The sequence below is a fragment of the Chenopodium album genome, chromosome 13 (assembly GCF_948465745.1).
Source record: "Chenopodium album chromosome 13, dcCheAlbu1.1, whole genome shotgun sequence".
Lineage (NCBI taxonomy): Eukaryota > Viridiplantae > Streptophyta > Magnoliopsida > Caryophyllales > Amaranthaceae > Chenopodium > Chenopodium album.
The window spans coordinates 14,794,485-14,818,181 of record NC_137846.1 but is presented as its reverse complement, the minus strand read 5'-3'; the positions used below and the strand labels follow the sequence as shown (position 1 = coordinate 14,818,181).

General features: G+C 31.5%; 1 protein-coding gene across 1 annotated transcript; it reads left to right on the top strand.

Annotated features, from left to right (window-relative positions):
- Window positions 1–10,434: 10,434 nt before the first annotated feature.
- On the top strand, window positions 10,435–14,614 carry LOC145574624 (methyl-CpG-binding domain-containing protein 4-like). Its single transcript, XM_081632455.1, has 2 exons — window positions 10,435–10,684; window positions 13,938–14,614. Exons 1-2 carry the CDS (start codon window positions 10,586–10,588, stop codon window positions 14,427–14,429), a joined length of 591 nt encoding a protein of 196 aa, XP_081488581.1. The 5' UTR covers window positions 10,435–10,585; the 3' UTR covers window positions 14,430–14,614.
- Window positions 14,615–23,697: the final 9,083 nt, after the last annotated feature.

Below are 23,697 nucleotides of genomic sequence, written 5' to 3'. Positions count from 1 at the left end.
TCGGGTCGCAATAAAACAGTTTTTTGCGGATTTTTTTTATCATAACTTTTGATCGAGAAGTCAAAATAAGTCATATAATATGTCGTTGGAAAGCTCTTGAAGTCTACTTTCCACACAGTTGGAATCAAATTAGAATCTTTTGTAGATAAAAAGATATGGCGGAAATAGTGGAAGGGTGTCAGTTTTGGATAGAGTTTCGTATTTCTTTCATATCTTTTTCGTTATAGCTCGGAATAAATATTATAATATATCATTGGAAAGATAATTTCAAGATCTATCCAACCATATAAAATTTGGATAAAAATTATGAGGCAAAAAAATAATATCTGAACATATTCCATTTCGCACAAAACAAGGACTCTAAAAAAGAGGAGTTTTATTCAATTTCAAATTCTTTAATCTTATCTTTTCAAAAAAGGATAATTAAAATCTCTTAGAAACTAATAAAAGATTCTAATTAATCCTAATTAGTTTAAGAATAATATTAAAGCCTTTGAACCCTCCACATGATCATTGGGTCGTAGGTAAAATCCGGTTTGGGCTCAGTTTAGTATTTTGGCCATAACTTCCTCATTATTCATCGGAATTGGGCTTATAATATATTGTTGGAAAGGTATTTTCAAGCCTCATCCAGATACATAATTATTGGACCCATATTATGGACCAAACTAAACTGTACTGGATATGTTTCATAAATAGGGTACGAAAAGAAAGATTTTCAAAAACAGAAATAAGTATTTTTATTAAAAACAGAGAGATTCACGAGACTCTTTCACATTTTACTTTATTCGATAATCAATGATGTGAAAGGTATTCATTACTGGGTTTGGTTTTTGGGGAGACACAATTAGGTGTCTACAGCAGGGGAATTAAACTTGTTCTAAATTCATATTTTCTTTGTATTTTATTACTTGCTTATTTTTCCCTGCGCGAAATTTTTGAATGAATGGTAGAAAGTAATAAAATATGACGGAAGTGACACTGGTTGAATATAAAAAAAATTTTATAAGGCAAAAGTAAGTATAAAGGGGGGAGAAGATAGAATATGAAAATTAAATTTGTTAAAATTAATGAAGCAAGTAATATTGCGTCTGGAAAAGAAAAATGGAAAAAGAAAAATGGAGTATGAGTAAGGCCCTGTTCTTTTGAGATTCAGGGCAGAGCAGAGCAGGGGTCAGTAGAACAGAGCAGGGGTCGGCAGAGCAGAGCAGATTAGATTTCAGCAGAGCAGAGCAGAGTAGATTTAAGGATAGCAAAGTAGAGCAAATTTCGGCATTATTATTAATACTATTATTAATGTTATAATTATAATTATAATTATTACTATTATTATTAATGTTATTATTATTATTATTAATGTTATTATTATTATTATTATTATTATTATTAATTTTATAATAATAATTGTAGGAAATTTTAGGTACTATAAAGCGAAAAATCATGAATCATATTCAATCAAGCACCTAATCCCAAGATCGCATGCAGAACACACAAGACATATAATCATACCTTTGAAGCGTGAATTCCACGTAGCAATTGATTGACAAATCAGGGAGAGAATAGAGCCCCAAGTGTTGCTCTTCTACTTAGTCCACGAGCTTCGAACGAGTCGTCCACTAATACTAGATTGGTCGAGTGAAAGGGAAAACCACGATCACCTCCTTTAATGGACAAAGTCGACCACCACGAACCACCACCACCACGAACCACCTTGAGAGGCGCCGGGAAGGAGAGAGTGCCATGAGAGAGAGAGAGATTTGAGAGGGCTTGGTCTCGTGTTTGCTAATTAGGGTTTGATCAAATTGATCACCCAATCGCATAACTGAAAACCCTAGGCACTTAGTCTATTTATAATCTTATTATAATTAGACTAAGTCACGAAGCCCAATAACCTCCATACTACTCCATGTAGCCGACCATACTAGGGGATGAGGCCCATCATGGGCCTCGTCCTCTCGTGCTCGATCTAGGCCCTTTTTCTGACCTTATAGGATCCGTCCAAGTAGGTTTAGCCTATTTTACTAGCCCAAAGATCGTTAGTACCTCTAGCTATGATATAACGACAACCTAAATGCACGAACTTAATTATCTCCATAGTTTGATCCATTTATATATGTAGTAATTGTACACAACGAAGACATAATTCCTTCAATCTCCCACTTGTCTGAGACAAGTGTGCAATATTCAAATTCCTTAAGTCAATATGTGTCGATTTGATAATATTATTGCATCACATGTCGAGATCATATTAATCTACAAATCGTTTCTTGAAATCTGAGTTCGAATTACAAAACCAAATGATTACTAAGTAATACATTTGAACGCGGCTACGTATTTTCTGAATTCTCCCTTTTCAAGCAGCCATGACACATTCCCTAATTTAATAGGTAGACTCAATCCAATCTTGTGACAACAAGGCTCCCACTCAACTTTTGAAATAACCAGGAAACATCCTTTATAGCCTCCAGTTACGGGAAGCCGTTTGAATGCACCACAGTAAAAATATCCATTGAATGAAATCAATGTTCCACTCATGTCAAAGGAATCCATTAATATATCCGGAAGCTCTATATTTGAACTTCAAAGTAGGTCAATAGTTCGATCATGCATCATTCATGCACATCCAAGTGATTAACCGAGCATCACTATGCCCCTATAGCCCATGAAACTGCGCTATCCAATCAATCTTACATGCTAGTTTATTTATTGAAATCATATATGTCCACTTTAATGATTTCGAACTAGGAACTTAAATAATTTATGAATTTTGTTCACCTGTGGGGTTTCATTCACCAGGTCATCAACCTGATGAGCCTATCAATTCATAATTATTTTGGACATTTTATTTAACTTCCAAAACCATTATTTAATAAGAGAAATAATAATTTCTGTTTAAACATAATTCTGCAAATATATGCATTCCTTATGTAATATGCTTTCTCAAAACATACACAACTTGAATTATATAATTTGCTACAATCCAAGACTTTAATATGACTCTCATATCTTAGTCTATGGAAGAGGTTTAGTGATTTTTCACTCATAATAAAACTTTGCAGATCATGACATCCCGCTTGTCATTGATCTCACAAATGAGGTGATATCTCATATCTATTTGTTTGGATTTTGTGAAGTGACCCTGGCTCCTTTGTTTTGGCAAAGGTATCCTTTAAGTCACAGGACAATTTGGTCCAAATTTCCTCCTTAACTACTCTTACTATAGCTAAACACACATATTCTGACATTGAGTATGCAACAGTGTTGTGCTTTGAACTCTTCAAGCTTATTGTACTTCTCCATTCAGACATAAAATGTATCTAGATCAACATCTAAAGTCATCTTTCCTATTTAGAAAAATTGCAACCGTATAACCTTTTTGACAACTTGTTCACTTTTAACACCATAAACTAGAAACATTCCTTTAATGCTTCTGAAGTACTCAAGGATTTGTTCTTGGTAACTTTAGTATGCTTATTCTGAATTTACTTGAAACCTGTTACACATGCACAAGTCATATGTAACATCTTGCTTTGTACATATCATGGCACATATAATGGACCCTTTTGCAAAAGCATGAGGTACACTATCTATACAACTCAACTCTATTAGCTTTTGAAGGCACTGAGTTTTACTGAGTGTAATACCATGAAACATGGGAAAACATCCTCTCTTAGAGTCTTGCTTCATGAACTTGTCAAGAACCTTAACAATATAAGTCTCTCGATATTGTCCAATTATTCTTCAAGATTCACTTTGTGGATCTTGATTCCCAATATGCACTCAACATCTCCTAAGTCTCTCATATGGAAACAACTCCTTAACCATTGCTTGACTTATTCAAGCATTGATATGTCATTTCATATGAATTTTATGTCATCTACATACAAGACCAAGAAGACCAATTGCTCCCACTAAACTTCTTATCTCTATAATATATCTTTCTCGTTCTTTAAGGAAATCAAACTGTTTGATTGCCTAATCGAAATGAATGTTCCAACTCCCTTATGCTTACTTCAATCCATTAAATGAATTTCTAAAGTTTGCAAAACTTTCTAGGATTTCTGGATTTCAAAACTCTTAGGTTGTATCATATACATATCCTCTATCAAGAACATTTCAAGAAGGTGATTTTGATATCCAATGCTAAACTTCGTAATCGAAATCAGCAATCACTAGAAGAATCCAAATAGGCTTAAGCAACTAATAGGTTTGACCCTATTTGTAAGACTATCATGGACTAACACATCTTTACAGACATGGAGTCCATTCTGGATTTCATGGCCTTAAGCCACTTCCTGAGTTGGCACTTAACCAAAGCTTGCTTGTAGGGTATGGGTTCCAGCCATTCCATTAGGAAAATTTTAGAATCCATCTTTTTTCCGAATTTTAACAAACTGTTTGTTTTTATCCTAAGCGACCTACAATAGATATGAGCAACAATAGAATTATTCTCTTCACCTTTTGAAGCCTTTCATTCAAGTGGGACGATAGAAGCATCGCTAGTTGAATTAGCTTGCTTCGACATATGATTTATCAAATTAGTTGATTTCATACGCCCTCGTCTCTGATGTAGTGTTATCCACATCCATTTGTTGCTCGTCTCGAATCTCATCGAGATCTAATTTTACTCCCACTTGGCTTTGTAAGAAGAGATTTCTTTCTATAAAGACACTATCGCGAGCAACAAACGCTTTGTTATTTACGCGATAGTAGGAATAATACCTCTTACTTGAGTTAGGGTGCATTATGTCATCATTGCAAACATTTTACAACGATTCCATAACCCTTAATCTTGTTTTTGAAAAGACAACTTTTGGAACATTTCCAAATCATAACTTTTATGACGTCTTCTCAATTGCTTTGGTTGAGTATTTGTTTAGTATAATCGCAATTGTTCTAATATGTATCCTCAAAATGATATTCCTAAATCATTAAAGCTAATCTAGGATCGAACCATGGCAAGCAAAGTTTGATTCCTTCTTTTTAACATACAATTTAATTGTAGTGTTCCTGAAATGTGAATTAATTCAACAATTCCCTTAGATGATCATTGATTTTTGAGTTAAATATTTATCACAACAATCATATTGTGGTGTTAAATTGTTTATCTCAAACTGATTTTACATTTCATTTTGGAATTATTGAACTTTTCAATGATTCCAAGCTTTACTTCATTAAGTAATTATCGATATAGTTACTTAAATTGTTAGTAAAAGCAATGAAATAGTTAAATCTCTTGCTAATTTTTGAACTTATTGGTCCACACACATCATATGTATGAGTTCCAAAAGGTCATTAGCTCTTTCACCCTTTCAACTAAAAGGCGACTTGGTCATTTCACCTTATCAAGCATGACTTTAATTCTCAAGTGATTCATAATCAAATTAGAATAAGAGTCCATCTAATTGTAATTTTGGATGTGCAAATGGTTTATGTGATCTAACCTTACTTTATTTTAAGTAAGTTTATCTTTTAATCATCTAAATTGCTTTTGCGATTTACTTTTATCAATGTCATAAGCAAAATTAACTCGTATCTAGCATAAATGAAAACAATTTATTACCTTGGTCATGGATCAACACTTGTCCATGCCAAGTAAACCAAATCAGTATTCAAACAAGAAAACCGAAATATTGTCTCATCAAAGCTGGAAATTGTTCTAAAATCATCATAAAAATCATAAATTAAAACTATGAAGCTTTCTTGGTCACTCGAACACTTCTAGTGCACCTTCAAGTTTTACTTCCATGCTAGCGTCACTTCTTTGCAGCTTCTGCACAACATTGATAATGTTAAGCACTGCAACTTGGTATCACATACCTAAGTGAAAGTTAAAATGTTTATAACATAATACCTGAGGTGGATGTTCCATTTTTCTTGAGGAAATCAAGATACTTGTGGCAATTGCGCTTCCAATGCCCTTTCTTCTTGCAGTAAAAGCATTCACTTTCATCTGCAGCCTTGGCCTTTGGAGTTGCTTTAGGCTTTTCAGGAGCCTTGACAACTTTCTTTCCCTTGGCCTTAGCCTTTTGCCCCTTCTTCTTGAATCCCTTACCCTTTTGAACCATGAGAACCTCTTTCTTAGGTTCTTTAGGGATTTGCTTCTCAACACTAACCAACATAGCATGCAACTCATTCATGGTCTTTGTAGCATCAGACATGTTAAAGTTCATGATAAACTGATTGAAAGTTTCTGGAAGTGAGTGGAGAATGATGTATGTTGCCATCTCATCACTGTATGGGTGCCCCAGTTTTTCCATATTTTGAATAAGGCCGATCATTTTGAAAACATGATCATGAACTGTGGTACCCTTCTCCATCTTACAATCCAGAATCTCTCGATGGAGCTCGTACCTCTCAACTCTAGCTTGTTTCTTAAACAAAGCCTTGAGTTCTTGCATGATTGTATATGCATCCTGGTCCTCAAAACGCTTTTGAAGACTATGCTCCATAGTAACAATCATTAAGTAAGTGATAGGCACATCCCTATCTAGTGCTTCCTTGCGCTTACGGACTTTTGATGCAGTAGCATCCTCAGCCAAAGGTCTTGGCAATGGGGTGTCAATGACATCCTCTCTACCTTCAGATTTCAGAACAAGCCTTAGCATCTTTTCCCAAGTGGAAAAGTTTTCTCCTTTCAACCTATCCTTCTCAAGGAATAGTCGTAAATTGTAAATGTTGTTGTCATTGTTATTACGGCTACCCATCTATGTCAAAATAAGGCAAAGTTTAATAATTATGTTAATTAAAATAATTAAAGTACCATAAACGAATTAAATTGGTAACTTTAAAAGCACTTTATTCAATATTAATTGATCCCAATTGAATTTTAAGTGATTCTAAGACCCTTTATTCGTGCAATAATTGACCGGACTTTGGCCCTACCATCAACCATTACATTTTCAAGGTGAGTAAACTCTTTACTGATTACAACTCTTGTAACTCTTGGTTGAATAATTAATCATCACATGTTTAATTATTACCCTTTGCTTCAAGGTTCTAAACTCTTTAGGTAACCTTGTTGAGAACAACCAATCAAAATTGTAAAACTTGATTTACCCCAACTTTCCCAAGATATAAAATGACACGCAATTTTGGCATGACCTATCATAAATATCAAAGGTTTATTGGGTTTTTAATTGGAAAAGCAATCTCAATAATACTGGGACCTAGATTTATTATGTTGTGATTATTTAGTGAATTCTAGCGCATCATTAATCAACATAAATAAATCTAACATGCATAATCTACTAATACAATAAAACATGACATAGTACGGCCCTTAGTCCTAAGAAAACTAGAAATGAAAAGCTCCCACTTGAATCATCATGGATCTCCATCCACCTTGCTCCTTTGGGCCTTCACTTCATGGGCTTCTTTGGACTAACACTATTTAAATAACTAATCTATTTACTTTAAACAAAAGTTACAAAAATACTTAACGGTGCGCAAACCGTATTTTGATTACAAAAATACATCACCATGTGCAGATCGTATTTAGAATCTATGAGCCATACTATATAGCAACATAATATCATATATTATAAAAGTGCCTTATAATAAGTCACTCAACATGCTTGTCTAAACTACAACATCGAATGTTCATAATTAAGGCAACGCATTTCCTAAAATATCTTATATTTTAAATCATAATATGATAATATCGTATATTATTCATGACCAATTATAAAATATCATATATTTTAATTTAGGCATGAGACAGAATCAAATCTTATTTTAATCTAGAAAGATAAATCATATTTAATCTTCCATGATTATCCTAACAAACTTAGGAGATTCTATTTAATTATTAGCCAATTAAATAATTTTAAAATCAATTATATCCTAATCTAATTATGGGATAATCACATTATTTAAATCAATTATTATCCTTTTGGAATATGCTCAGAATATCGTAATCAATCTTATCCAAAATTAACCACTTAATTATGGATAATTACCAATTTAACAACTTTAAATATGGATAATATCAAATTTAACAACTTTTGAAAGATTTGATTTTATCCTAAACAAAAGATTTTTATCCAAAAAAAAAGATCATATTTTCAAAATATCTTATTTTATCCCAAAATAAATCATATTTATCTTGAAATATTTTTAAAATAAAATAATTAAATAATTTTTTTTTTGAAAAACCGCAAGCCATTTCCGCCAGCCACTGTGGTTGGCTAGCCGAAGCTAGCCACGGTGGCTGGCTGTCATAATAGCAGCCACTGCCGCAAAGGACAGCAGCAAGCAGTAGCAGTGGCAGCCACGGTAGCAGCGTGCAACGCTTGCACAGTTGCTGCCCAGCTACCCTGGATCGCCGCCCTCCCTTCCCCTCCCTCTTGGACTGCCGGCGGGTCGGCAGCCGCGGCTGCCGGCCTTAAATCATTTTTATTTGTTTTTATTTAATCAAAATAACATTTATCAAAATTAAATTAAATCAGTCTTTAAAATTAAAATTATATCATCATTCAACTTTAATATTAGGGTTCATCATAAAATTAATCCCAATTTAATTCTAACTCTTGAAATTAAATCGATGATCATACATAAAACATTTTTATGCATAAATCAATCCGATTAAAATTATGAAACATAAAACAATTCGAATTAAATCAAAAATCAAGCACAAAAATCATATTTTAGGGCTAGGATTTTCGAAAAATTCGAAATTAGGGTTAGGGCGTTCGAAAATTTCAAATGCTCTAGGGCTTAATTCGGTCCTCTTCATGGCTATTTGAGCATAATTAAATCATATTCAATCAATTCCAAAAGTTTAATCACATTAAAAATAATAATTGAACCATAATTAAATTAATTTCTCCCTCTTTATTGATTATAAAATTAACATGGACTTCAAATAATCGTATTATTATAACCTAGCGCGTTTATGCAAGAGCTAACTGATACCATTGTAGGAAATTATAGGTACTATAAAGCGGAAAAGATGAATCATATTCAATCAAGCACCTAATCCCAAGATCGCATGCATAACACACAAGACATATAATCATACCTTTGAAGCGTGAATTCCACGTAGCAATTGATTGACAAATCAGGGAGAGAATAGAGCCCCAAGCGTTGCTCCTTTACTTAGTCCACGAGCTTCGAACGAGCCGTCCACCAATACTAGATTGGTCGAGTGAAAGGGAAAACCACGATCACCTTCTTTAATGGACAAAGTCGACCACCACAAACCACCTTGAGAGGCGCCGGGAAGGAGAGAGTGCCGTGAGAGAGAGAGAGAGAGAGAGAGAGAGAGAGAGAGAGAGAGAGAGAGAGATTTGAGAAGGCTTGGTCTCGTGTTTGCTAATTAGGATTTGATCAAACTGATCACTCAATTGCATAACTGAAAACCCTAGGCACTTAGTCTATTTATAATCTTATTATAATTAGACTAAGTCGCGAAACCCAATAACCTCTATACTACTCCATGTAGCCGGCCATACTAGGGGATAAGGCCCATCATGGGCCTCGTCCTCTCGTGCTCGATCTAGGCCCTTTGTGTGACCTTATAGGATCCGTCCAAGTGGGCTTTGGCCTATTTTACTAGCCCAAAGATCGTTAGTACCTCTAGCTATGATATAACGACGACCCAAATGTACGAACTTAATTATCTCCATAATTTGATCCATTTATATATCTAGTAATTGCACACGACGAAGACATAATTCCTTCAATAATAATAATAAATATTATTATTATTATTATCATTATTATTTTTATAATTTGTTATTATTATCATTATTATCATTATTATTATTAATAAGTGCATATCATTGATTTAGGTGATTGAAAACATAAATGAAAGCAAACATCCTCAAGTGCCAAGAACGTATTGGCAACCCCCTCAATATGCCCTATAACAAAAATAAGTCAAATATCTTTTTTTTTATATAGAAAAAAGCTATGATAAAATTTGTATTTTAGTTTTTTAAGGATCCCCATTTAAATATTTTCTTATAAAAAAAATTCATTTATAAAGTGAGATATTGTAAATAATAAAATTATCAAATATTCCAAGTCTATTACCTGTCTGATAATTTTAATACTTATAGTTTCCTTAAAAAATTTGTAGGTATACAATATTTTGTAATAATAATAATAATAATAATAATAATAATAATAATAATAAACACATTAGTTATTATCACCAATATAATATTAATTATTATTATGACTAAATATTAATTATTATTATAGTTTTATTAATTATTATTTGAAAGAAGAGTAGATTTCTTTTGAGGAGAGCATAGCAAAGCAAATTTGATATGAATAAAGTAGGTCTCAGCAGAGCAGAGCAGGAACGGGGCCTAAGTAATAAAATACGTAAAGAGTAAATCTACTTAGATGAAAAATAACCTTATTTGGCCACTTGTGTCTTGCTCACTCCCCTATAAAAACATTTAAAAAAAAAAAAAAAAAAAATACAATATAGAAACTAGAAATCCAGTCTCATAGATCTTCAATTCAATTTTGTTTTAGTATCATTTCATTCCTCTAAAACTCTCAGCTTCTTTCCTTGCCTTCTCTCTTCTGCAAGCTTGTTGTGGGGCCCAGAACAATCCCGCAATCTCCGATGTCTCAGCCGTCGGTAGTCACGTCGCAGTCTCCGACCACCGAAGCTTCCGTCACTTCCCGGAATCCGCCAGCTCCGGCAACTCCCGCATCTTCTAAGGTTTTCTTCTCTTTCTCTCTCCTCAATTACAAACCCTATTTTCATTTATTTCATCATCTATTGCTGGGTTTTTAAGCTCCGATTTAGGGTTTTTTTTGTTGCATTTTTGTTTCAATTGTTGGCTCGGATTTCAATGTAAAGTTTTTTATCTGATTGTGCATGTTTGATCAAGGTAGGGAAATGCTTAAATCTCTTGAGATGATTATGTTTTTGTTGAAATTGGTTATGAATTAAGCGACACTTTTGCATGATTTTGTGTTCTATTGATTTCAATTTTGATTTGGGTGCTTGTAAAATTGTGAAAATTATTGAGGGTATTCTTTTTTTTTTTGGGGCTAAAAAAAGCGTCTCAATTGAATCTTGGTTACCCATTTTGAAGCTAATTGAGGATCTAAACAACTTTTGAAAAGCTATATAATTGTCGCGTCAAGAGTGGTATTAAAAGGGTTTTCGGAAGGATTTGAAGTAGTTTATAATGGCATTCTTTTCAGGCTTAATTGAATAGCTTGATATTATGGCTTTAACAAGGTTATTTTCATTATGTGAGCTGAATGTTTTCAAGTGTATGTTAAGAGTTATATTGGCGGGAGATGTTAATTGTGTAAATGAAAGTGATTGTTGTGGAATATGGAGTGACTATTATGGACCTTTATAGAGATTTGTAAATTTTATTAGTGGGGACTGGGCGACTCTTGTCACTGTAAGGTACATCTGTTTATTATAAGAATTTTCCTGTAAAATCACGAAATCGTATGGGACTGTTTGCTATTGAAGAATGATGTATCAATGTTACAATCCTTAAATTTCTTTACACATGCAGTGCTGCATAAGATGTGCAAAAGATGACTTACCTGGGTTTCATGTCACAGATTATCATCTTGTTGGTTCCTTGACTACAGCTATACCCATGTGCAATGTGTAGTGTTAGACCATTAGAAGCTGATGCAAGACTTATTTGGATCTATTCCTCGTGTTTCTTATGGGAATCTACAAATTCAACCTTGCTTGTGTCTGGTTTTACCACTTAGGCCTGGTTTCCATGTTAATAGTTAGAGGCATTATTTTAAGTTTAGGTGATTAGAACAGTCTTTTGTATTCTTGAATCTTATTCTCATGGAAAACTAAGTGCTATTTGCCTCTTATATTGGATTTACTTGATTGAGAATGAAGTAGTCTTGGGAAGCTTTTTGTGAAGCCAGGGAGGGAGGCAAATTTTATGAGTTTTTCTAATGGTGATTTTGTCAGTTTATGCTAGTAAAAGGTAGGATTACCTCTCCCTCAGAAGGAATATAAGTGTATTAATTTTGAACAGAAGTTTGAGCTAAGTTGCTACTGGAATGGTATTGCCTTTTTCACCTTTTAGTGATCTCAATATATAAATCAACACTTGTGGTATTTTATAACCTCTTCTGTTGTTTTCCCACTATTCCATATAAATCTCTTATCTTGATCTTTAGGCTTTTAAGGTAGTGGAGATACTCCATAGAATCTCAAGCTAGGGAGATCAACTCTTCTGTTTTGATGGGGCTTCTCTATGTTTGACCTCGTCTATTTTATGGAATTTGGAGCACTTACCTCCTTTACCTAAAGTAAAATAAATTAACAAACAAGAAAAATAGAGGGGGAATTATAATTCATATTTGTATCAAAGATACTTCATTATCTTAAGTCATACCAGATTGAGCTTTTGCAGTAGTCACATACTCTTCTTTGTCATCACTTTATGTTGGTGGAAACTTTGTAAAGGTAAGACATTTTTTTGGAGAAAGAACTCACTGTCATGTTGTAAAGCTAAGCTATGTATGTGACTCACAAAGGAAGTTGGGTAATAAGAAAATTAATGTACTTTCATTTATTGCTTTTAACAAAAACAAATAGTACAATATGCTATTTGTAGAGTTAACGAGACAAATTAAGCTAAAGCATGAGCAAAGCTCCCATGATCACAATCATAGCTAACTAAACATATATAACAATTGGATATATTAACTAAGTAAAGGTTTCCCAAGACTCACTAATACCCATTCAATAAAATTCAGAAACTAACCAGGTTTCTAAAACCCGGACCACTCATGTTGAACTTCAACAATTTATATGAGTAGAACTTAAACTTATGGGATCTTGTTAGATTCGTCTCATAATGTATTTTTAGAACATCAAATTTTAAATATTTACCAATAGATAATCAAAGATACTTATAAATTATCACATTTGATTGTTGGTGAACATGAAAGCCAATACGGTACAACAAAAAAACTGGAGGATCTATTACTAAAAGATCAAGCTTTCAACTTTGAGTGAAAAATGAACTTTTTCTTGCTTTTTATTTATTTATAGGTCCTCTAAGGTATGGATTGTTATGAGTGTAGAGCTGAGGTACGTCGCTAATATGATTGTAAATATCATTGCACAAACAAGGGGGCAAAGGTTTGACTTATATATTGTAGGGTGGTGGTTAGCATTTTATGAGAAAGAAAGAAGAGTTCAGAATCTTTCCTTGAGTTCATGTCTGTAATTTTAAACCAGTGTGTATAACTGTATAAGTGTTAGGTTCATAATTATTGTTAGTTGCTTGAGGTGGGTCCCCTTTTCCATCCATATACTCCTTTGAATGCATGTGTGCATGGCCCAAGCAGAAACTTTTCTTAGTTGGACAAAGGCCCCCGACTCCCCTCCTATTATAGCTTGAGCTAAGTAGTGGGGAGAAGGGTAAAGGGACAGGGCCCATGGCTTAAGCATCAGTACTCCCATGTGCATGTGGCCATACATATGGAATGCGAACCCCAAGCATCTTCAACATTGAAGTATTAATTGCCTTCCCATCCAGAGATACTTCAATTCAATTTAAGGATGTCTCGCCTCCAAGGTCGAGGTGAGGGGGCTACAGCAAGATGGACTTTGGCCTAACCCTTGCCACAACCCCGGGGGGGGGGGGGGGGGGGGGAGGGGGAAGGGAAAGAAAAGGGTTTGGGGAGGGGGGAAGTTCATATTTTTGGCTGGAGAACTCTAACCTCTTGAACTGATTTTACTATTAAATGAGGTTGGAGTGGGGTAGTAAGATATCCAAGAATACATTTTCATTCTCATATACTTGTATATACTTTGTTATGCTTAAGTATAATTTCAAGAAATCTCTCTCATGATGCTCTATTGCTCTATGTCATTTATGCTTTTTTTGTAAGATCACTGTCTCAACCGTTCACCGTCTTCAATAGACTCTCCAATTAATTAAGTAATTAATTATACATTGCAGAAACCCCAGACAGGGACGAATACCATTGGACTTTATGCTGTGCAATGCGGTGAATGCTTTAAATGGAGACTCATATCCAACGAAGAAGAGTATGAGGTGATCAGGAGTAAATTGTTGGAGGAACCTTTCACATGCAATAAGAAGCCTGACGTCTCATGCAGTGATCCAGCTGATATTGAAAAGGATGCTACCAGGACCTGGGTGATTGACAAGCCTAACATCCCAAGGACCCCAGTTGGTTTTAAGAGAAAGCTGGTTCTTAGAAGGGATTTTTCTAAATTGGACGCTCATTATGTGACCCCCACTGGGAAGAAAGTTAGGTCTAGTACTGAAGTGGCCAAGTACCTAGAAGAAAATCCCGAGATAAAAGGTGTATCTGTTACTGAATTCAGCTTTACGGTACCAAAGGTGGTGGAGGAGACCATACCAAAGGATATCGAGAGGAAACCTTCTGCCAAGAAAGCTAAAGATTCAAAGCCTGCTGATACTTGAAATACCTATCAACTTATTAAGTGTTTTCTAAATCCTGTCTGAAACCGTTTTCTTTGTAGCGTACTAGTGCCTTTAAGTCTTGCTACTGATGCTTCATGCTTGTATAAGTGCATGTAAGATTACTACTAGGTAATACACTATCTAATTGACCCTCTATTTGCAATGGGATGTTTGTATGTTTTCTATGTTTGGCTTTGGTCCTTCAATGCCTAAAACAAAGTGTAGAAAATAAGGATAGTCCATACCTTTTAAAAAGTAGGAGATAACCCTTATAAATAGCATTTGGACAATTACATCCTCTAAAATGTTTATTTACTTTTTTTTTTTTTTTTCACTCTTAGGAATAGTGTCCTGGCATTTATACCTCTAAATTTTTATTTATATAATTTCCTCTACTAATGTTGCCAACAAGTTAACAGCTAAAGTCGTGAAATAGTGCCAACCAAAAGAGCTAACTATGGTGCACACATCGTGCGCGTTAGCTGCTCTAATTTAGGTTAACATTTAACAATACTAAGTACATTTAAAAAGCCATACTTTCTTTATTTCATAAAATTGCTTTGCCTAAAAAGCTTTCACATTTATTTAGTCAAAGTGTTGCAACTTTTTAACGGAGGATGTATTATACAAGATTAAGTTATTTTACCTAAAAGATTTTTGTAGGCTATTATCAACAATTACATACTTGAAAAGTGAGTTACGCTAACAAATAGGGGCTAAACTTTTTTCACTTTTCACTTTTCACTTTTTGGAACCTGAACTTTTTTCTTTCACCATTTGGGACCTAAGTTGGGATATAAGAAAGAATTTCAGCTAAAAAAAATTAACTATAGTTAAGTGGTGGGGCCACTAATTATTTTAGGTTCTAATTTATTTGCAAAAAGATTTTTGTTGGAAGATTTTTGTTGGTTTTCTCTAGAAAAAAAAGTTAGTGTTTTCACCCCAAAAATAATAAAAATACGGTACCTTTTCAACTCCTACTCTTTAGTTTACATCATCAAACTCCTCTATTTGTTCTCAAAAAAAAAAAAGGTAAAGCTTTATTTGGGCAGATTATTAGCGGCTTTTCAAGCATCTTAACACAAGTTATCTATGAATCTTGTACAACTTATTTACTTCAAATTTTGTTTTTTCTCCTACTTTATTGCTGGGTTTGGTAAATTGGATATGATATGAAGAAGACTATGTTGCTATTTTTAGATGTTGGATATTGCTGTTTTTGGATGTCAGATGCTGATTTTCCTTTTTTTTTTTTTTTTTTTTTTTTTTTTTTGAATTTTTGTATTGTAGTTTGCTATTTTTGTTTTAGGAACATGATTGAATTGGAATATAGAAGGCTATTTATTAAGGTTGATTTTTTTGTTTTTAGTGTTTTGAAGTTGACGTTCACGATTTTATTTTGCTTTGGAATTACTGAGTTTTTTTTTTAAACTCCAATTAATGCATAGGTTGGTTAGTAAACTTTTTAGATGGGTTTAATTGCATGAGAATTAACCATAGGTCCTAACGGTTAAAAAAAAAAAAAAATCAAGTCCCCAAAGGTGAAAAGTCAAAAACAATTAGTCCCTAATTGTTATCTTAACTTCAAGTAAAACAAAATACCTTTTTTTTTGTTTTTGGTGTTTAGAGTCACAAGGGTAAGTGATGAAAATCGATCTTAGGATCCCCTAAAACTAAAGGGAAGTTTCAACCAACTAAGCAATATACTTTAATGAGCTAAACTAACTTTTAAACTATTGAAAATATTAAAGACACAAAGGTAATAGATGCTTTGTTTGCGGGAGTGATTTACATAAATGTGGTTCTTTTTTAACTTTTTTTTTTTTTTATAATTTTGCATTAAAAACAGAACTTATTTACAAACTAGGGCGGCTAACGCGAGTGATGCGTGCGCCATAGCTTGCCATGTCTTGGAAGTTTTTTCGATTTCACTTTATGTCACAACTTTAGTTGTTGGTAGCATTAATGAGGGAATATAAGTAAACAAATATTCTTAGGGGTATAAATATCTGCAAAAAAATTTAAAGCCATTATAGGTGTGTTAGTCTGGGTTTCTGATAACTTACAGCTTAAAGAGGCCATTTTACTTTACTAACCTAGTTTAATCCATGCCTTTTCTTTATATAATGTGTATATATGATACTTGATTTTCTATAGGGGTTAAACTTGAATTTTCCCCAATAAATTACCCTTATTACTACTGCAAGAGAAATTTGTAAACTATCCAAATTCCAATATAAGATTATATTGTTTAATATAAAGAAACATGAATTAATAATTAGTTCAAATAGAATTTCATAACTCAGTATTATGTAGTTGAAACCTTTTAATATAATAAGCCACTAAGTAACAAAAAATTTAAAGAAAACATAGTTTTAAAAAAAAAAAAAGGACATCAATTAACTTCAAATGCAAACTTTAATTCATTCTTGTAACTTCTCATGATGAGATGCTAGTCATATATGCAAGCCTCAGTTGCTTATATCATCGTTGCTATCGAAGCTTTTAACATCTACATGATTATTTGATGCCTTATCTGGAAGGCATTCTCTCAACAAACGCAACAATTAAGCATACATAAAGATAAGTGGATAAGAAAATATGTATAATCATTTAATTAACAATGATACAATTAAATTAATTACTGTGAAGGCTGATGAACTAACTTCAACATAAGGTTCAAGGTGCATCTTTAAAGCAACATGTCCTTTCTTAATCCTCATAAATGCACCAGATAACCTATGAATATAAAATGCATAGTAAAGAAATATAACCTTCTTTATTATTTTGATTAAAAAGTAGGATTCAATTAAATATAACCTATCATATCTTCTTACTTTGAAAATGTCAAACATCTCTCCAATAATTGCATTAAACTTTGCCCCTCCAATACTGAGTTTAAGAAAGTAATTTGTTTTATAATGATAATAAACAATGGAAGCAGAATTTTTTTAAGTCTTTACGTGTAGGTTATATGTAATTTAATAGAATTCATTTATAATAAGTTTTCATATAAATGATTTCGAAAATAACGTATTATTTTGCAAGCTTTTATAAGTCAAAATTTGTCATGTGAACAATTATTTAAGACATGAGATTATTAAAAGTTATTATTGCAATAAGACTACACTAATTAGTTTTTAATAACTTAATTAGTTGTCACTTGCGTAGCACTGCCTCCGATGCCTCCAGTTTTAGAATCATGCGTTCCACAATTAACGCCTCCCTTCACTATTTTTTTTCGGAAACTCCAAACCATTGGACAATATAAATGTGGAAAACATAATTGTAAAATTACAGGAAGGCAATGCTACGCAAGTAACAACTAATTAAGTTAAAAACTTGTGTAATCTTATTGCTATTATAACTTTTAGTTATCCCATTTCCTAAATAATTGGTCCCATGACGATTTTAAACTTTACAAACTTGCAAAATAATAAGTTATTTTCTAAATCATTTATAGGCAGATTTATTATAAATGAATTTTTTTTTTTTTTTTTTTTTTTGGAAGGATAAATGAAATTTATTTAATTACATGTAACATATATGTAAAGACTTAAGAAAACTGTGCTTCCATTGTTTGTTATCAATATAAAAATAAATAATTTTTTTAAACACATTATCGGAGTGACAAGGTTTAATGCAATTATTGGAGAGATGTTTAATATTTTCAAAGCAAGAAGATATGATATGTTATAATTTCCTTGAATCTTACTATTTAATCAAAATAATGAAGAAGGTTATATTTCTGTATCATATATTTTCTTTTAATAGGTTATCTGGTGCATTTATGAGGATTAAGAAAGGGCATGTTGCCTTAAAGGTGCACCTTGAACCTTATGTTGAAATTATTACATCGACCTTTAGAACATTTAATTTGATTGTATTATTTCTGAATAATTGATTATACATGATTTATTACCAACTTATCTTTATGTATGCTTAAATGTTGCATTTGTTGAGAGAATGTCTTCTAGATGAGGCATCAAATAATCATGTAGATGTCGAAAGCGTTGATAGTGACGATTATGTAAGCCAACGACGAAGGGACTGGGGGGGAGGGGGCTGGTGGAGGCCCGACCTCCCTAGCCCAGATTTGCGGCCCATGATTCATCTCTCTTGCCCCCCTTAAAATTATCATATATAGTATTAAAGACACATAGTACAATAAATAAAGCTTGTCATGCTGGTTAGTTAATGACACTTTTTCTTAAGGAGGCTGGTTCGAATCCCATCACTCACTTATTTTTTATAATAAAGCTTCTTATTCAATATAGGCTTTGATTTTGATAATAAAGCCCAAAGACGGAAGCTCAAAATACACTTAATGACGTGAAATCGGCAACCATATCAGAGATTCAACTCATCAATTACCATTGTTAAGAAGCAAACAACCAAAACAGGTATTTTTAAAAATTCTTCTTCTTGATTAATTTTTTTAAATTATGTAATTTTATTTAATTAATAAATTTCTTATTGTTATTTACATGATTGTGATTAGTTGTTTACTTAGTTTATATATTTATTTATTTAATAATTTTGGCTAATTTTTAATTTATTGAATAGACCATTAGATCAAATTTTAGGGTTATATGCCTACTTATTTTGATAATTGTTGTTTTATATTGATATAGGTTAGATCATGAAATAAAAAACACTAGATTTTCTTTTACAAAAAGTTAATAATCAACAACAAGAGGGTTCCACTTCATAGGCAAATTTGAATCCCGAAAGTAATTTGAGTGATGAAAATGAGCAAAATACTAGTACATTTTAATTTTTTCCATCAATATGTTGTTTAACAAGTCTGCCCCCTAGGACTTGAAAATCCTGGCTTTGCCCCTTGTGTATGTAACTGAAGCTTCCATATGTCACTAGCATCTCATCCCGATAAGTTCCAAGAATGAATTAAACTTTGCATTTGAAATTATTAGATGGTTATTTATTTATTTATTTTTTTTTTTTTTTTTTTTTGTGAAACTATGTTTTTTTGTAAGTTTTATTGTTTCTTAGTTGCTTATTATATTAAATGGTTTTAACTGCATAATATCAGTTATGAAAATCTATTATGATTTAATTTATTAACTCATGATTCTTTATATTAAATAGTATTACCTTATATTGGGTTGATGAATGGTATACAAATTTCTAATGCAGTAGTACTAATAAGGGTAAGTTATTGGGAAAAATTCATATATATCTATTATAGAATATTAAGTATCTTATACACATTAAATGAAAAAAATGCCTGCATTAAACTAGATTAGTAGAGTAATAAGACCTCTATTAAAGTATTAAGTTGTAAGTTAGCAAAAAACCTAGACTAACACACCTATCATGGCTGTACATTTTCTCTAAGAATCCTAGACCCATTAAAATTCATGACTACACAGAGAAATTTGGTAATATATATATGCACATAATATTGTTGTAAGTTCTACTCATTTTTAATTATTTTTGCAAATCAATTAAGAAAATCATGAATGTATAAGTATGATTTTTCTCAAATAAACTAAGTAGCTTGGGGAAAGTTTATTTGTAAACCATCTAGTTCATGCATCAACAAGTAAATTTTAGTCATGGTCATTACTATTTTTATATCTTTGAGGATCCAAATAATGAATAATTTATGCAAGTACACAAACAAAATCACATAACAAGATGATAATATAGAAACTTATGAGTAATGAATTGAGTAAAAAAGAATTGAAACTCTTTAATCAAAACTTGTATCTTCATCATTTTTTGTTGACGCAATTGTTCGTTATTCATCTTATAAATCGAATACAACGTCACGATTAAGGATGCAAGACTATATAAAAAAAAAGGAAACAAGAGAACTTGAAACCAAAGAGCACCTTTGAGGGGTTTTATATTGTTGCATTAAAAGATAGAGTTATGAATATGTACAAAAATCATTAATATGGTGGACTAGTTCAGATTGTGGTTGTCAAATTAATTTTTTTTCATGAATGTCATCAAGTAAAGTTTTAAAACAACGGTTTTCATTATATCAATTTATAGATGATATTAAATGATAATCTGAAGTGATCGATATCTAAGAATCATTAAAACAAAAGTATCAGCTTTCATTTGATTTTTCACCACTAAAAATTCAAGTTTTCATGTCGACGCAATCTCAGCTAAGTAAATAATCTCATTATGATTAAGTTTAGTCATTAGACGAAGCGAAACATGTAACTTAGAACTTTTAACCTGGAGAAAAGTTATACAGCTAGATTACGAAACTTTGAGATTTGATATATTAATTGATTGCTACATTAAAAGAGTAAAAAAATTTAGAAGTGTAGTAGTGTTTATAAGATTGGATTTGATATTATACTACTACTTAAGGATAAATGCATGAGGTACATTTTCAAAATAACCCTCTTTTTCTAAAATTTATGTAGAGATGATTGTTTTTACGCTTAGAACCATATTACTTCTTTCACTTTGATCTCAAATATTTGATAACCTAACAATTTAAAAAAGGTATTACCGTAGTTTCTTGATGGCCTTGAAATTTAAAAAAGGTTTAATATGAAGTACTAAAATTTTCATATTATTTTCTAGATGGCTTCTTTTTATACACATACATGATACCTGTAAACACACATAAATTACCTTGCTAAAATCCACTTATTAAGTTTTTGCATATTTAATCAAATGGAACTTTCATTATCATATATCTTTGTGAATAATGTAAACCATGCTTATTATATACTTCCTCCATTTTTTTTAGTTGCAACAGTTTGACTTTTACACTATTCATGTGTTTCATTTTGACTATCTTTGACGATTTATACATAAGTAAAAATATAGTCATGTGGGATCTTATTAGATTCGTCTTGATTTGTACAATCTTAATATCTAAAATTTATATTTTTACATATTGGTAATCAAAGATATTAACGATTCAAAACATGCATCGACAAGCGTGAGAAGAGAAGTGTTGCAACTGTAAAAAAAACAAAGGAAGTAGATTTTAATTATCTCAAACAAAAGAATATTTATAATTAAGCTTTATACTAGGCCATCTAGTCTATGCTCAGTTTATTTTTGATGATATGAAAACTTTTAGTCAAAAAGTTTGACAAAAAGAATTTGAACAAATAATCCATCATATTAATGATTTTGTTACATATTCGTAACTCAATATAAAACCCCCTCAAAGCTACTCTTTCATTCCAAGCTCACTTGTTCTCTTTTTTGTTTCAATTTTACATCCTTTAATCGTGACATTGAAGTCAATCGAGATGAATAGGGATTAATTGCGTCAACAACAAATGGAGATGACTGAGGTTATTTATTTTTTTTTTTTTTTTACTCATTTGATTCTACATTATGAGCTTGTTATGTAATTTTGTCTGTGTACTTGTATAAAAAAAAACTTAAGTTGAATCCTAAAGATAAAGCAATAACAATTACCTTGATAAATGTTTTATTTGTTGATGCATGGATTAGATGGTTTATAATTAAACTTTCACCAGCAAGTTGCTTAATTTATATAAGATAAACAACACAATTACATTTATGATTTACTTAATTAAAAAAAATATTGAAGGCACTAATTCATTACATATGCAAAGAATTAAATAATTGGAATGTAACTTGGGAGGATGTGTGCATGTAGCTAAAGATAATAGAATCACAAAAAACCTCAATTAATTGCTTAAGCATAAAACTAGTGTTAGTAATAAAACATTTAGAAGGAAATAAAAGGGATAAAATGAGAAAGACGAGATAGAGGAGAGCGAATACTTCTATTTTTATTTATTTTAATAAATGGAAGGGAAGGATGGATGACATGAATAATGTTTCTTCTTCTTCTTCTTCTTCTTCTTCTTCTTCTTCATTCAAACAATTTTTTATGGTTTCATAAACAAAAATAGACTTGCTTAAATTTAATACAGGTTTGTGTATTATCAAGAAATATTGAGTGTGTAGTTCTAACATGTGGGGCATTGTGGATGCGTACTTTTTACATACAATTGGAGATGCTAGAAGATACCCCGCCTAAATTTGGAAGAGATTATCATGATCTCATGCTTTCCTTCATCAATAGCCTACATGAATGTATTGAATCAGAGCAGTTCTTGTAATTATAATTTTTTATATATATAATTTAATTATGCTTTCTTGTCTTTTTGTTTTTTTTTTTTTTTTTTTTATTTATTTTGTGCAAATATTACCTATTCATATTAATCATATACTCATGTTCATATTAATTGTTGCTTTAATAGTTTAAGATAAACTATCAATCACATAACAATAAATACTAAGTAGAGTGCGTATATATTCATCAATTATTCATACTATATATATATATATATATATATATATATATATATATATATATATATATATATATATATATATATATATATATATATATATATATATAGAGTATGTGAGTGGTAAGGCTTAATGGAATAATAAGAATGATGTTTGAAATTTTCAAGACAAGAAGATATTGTAGCTTATTTAATCTAATCTTACGTTATTTATAAATAAAAAGAATGAAGAAGATTATTATTATATTTTAATGGGTCATATGTTGTATTTATGGGGATTAAGGAGGAGCATGTTATTCTAAAGATGCACTTTGATTTTTATGTAGAGGTTGCTTTCATCATCCTTCAAAAAATATATTTTATTTGTATTATTATTATTATTATTATTATTATTATTATTATTATTATTATTATTATTATTATTATTATTATTATTATTATTATTATTATTATTATTATTATTATTATTATTATTATTATTATTATTATTATTATTATTATTATTATTATTATTATTATTATTATTATTATTAATAGATTTTACATGACTTCTTATCTATTTATCTCTATGTATGCTTACTTGTTGCGTGAATTGGTTATATGTCCTATAGATGACACATCAGACAATTTGGTAGATGTCAAAAGTCTTGAGAGCAACTGTTGTGCCTAAATTTTTACTACATGTTCAGATGTTTGCAGGTTGCTAGATCGCAGGTCACATGTTGCTAGATTGCAGGTTACAGATTGCTACGTGATTAGCTACCGGGTTCCAGGTATTAAACGAAATCAAACAAAGATATTTCCAAGGAATATTCTAAGAGAATCCAAGTTTGAACAAAGTCAAAGTTGTTATAAGCTTTCCTACAATCGGAGGAGATATTTCCCACCATGAGTAAGTCAATTGGAAATGTTAATTGTATTTGTACCACAAATCAGTCCACATTCGTTGAAGACCAAGTCAAAGGTCCAAACTA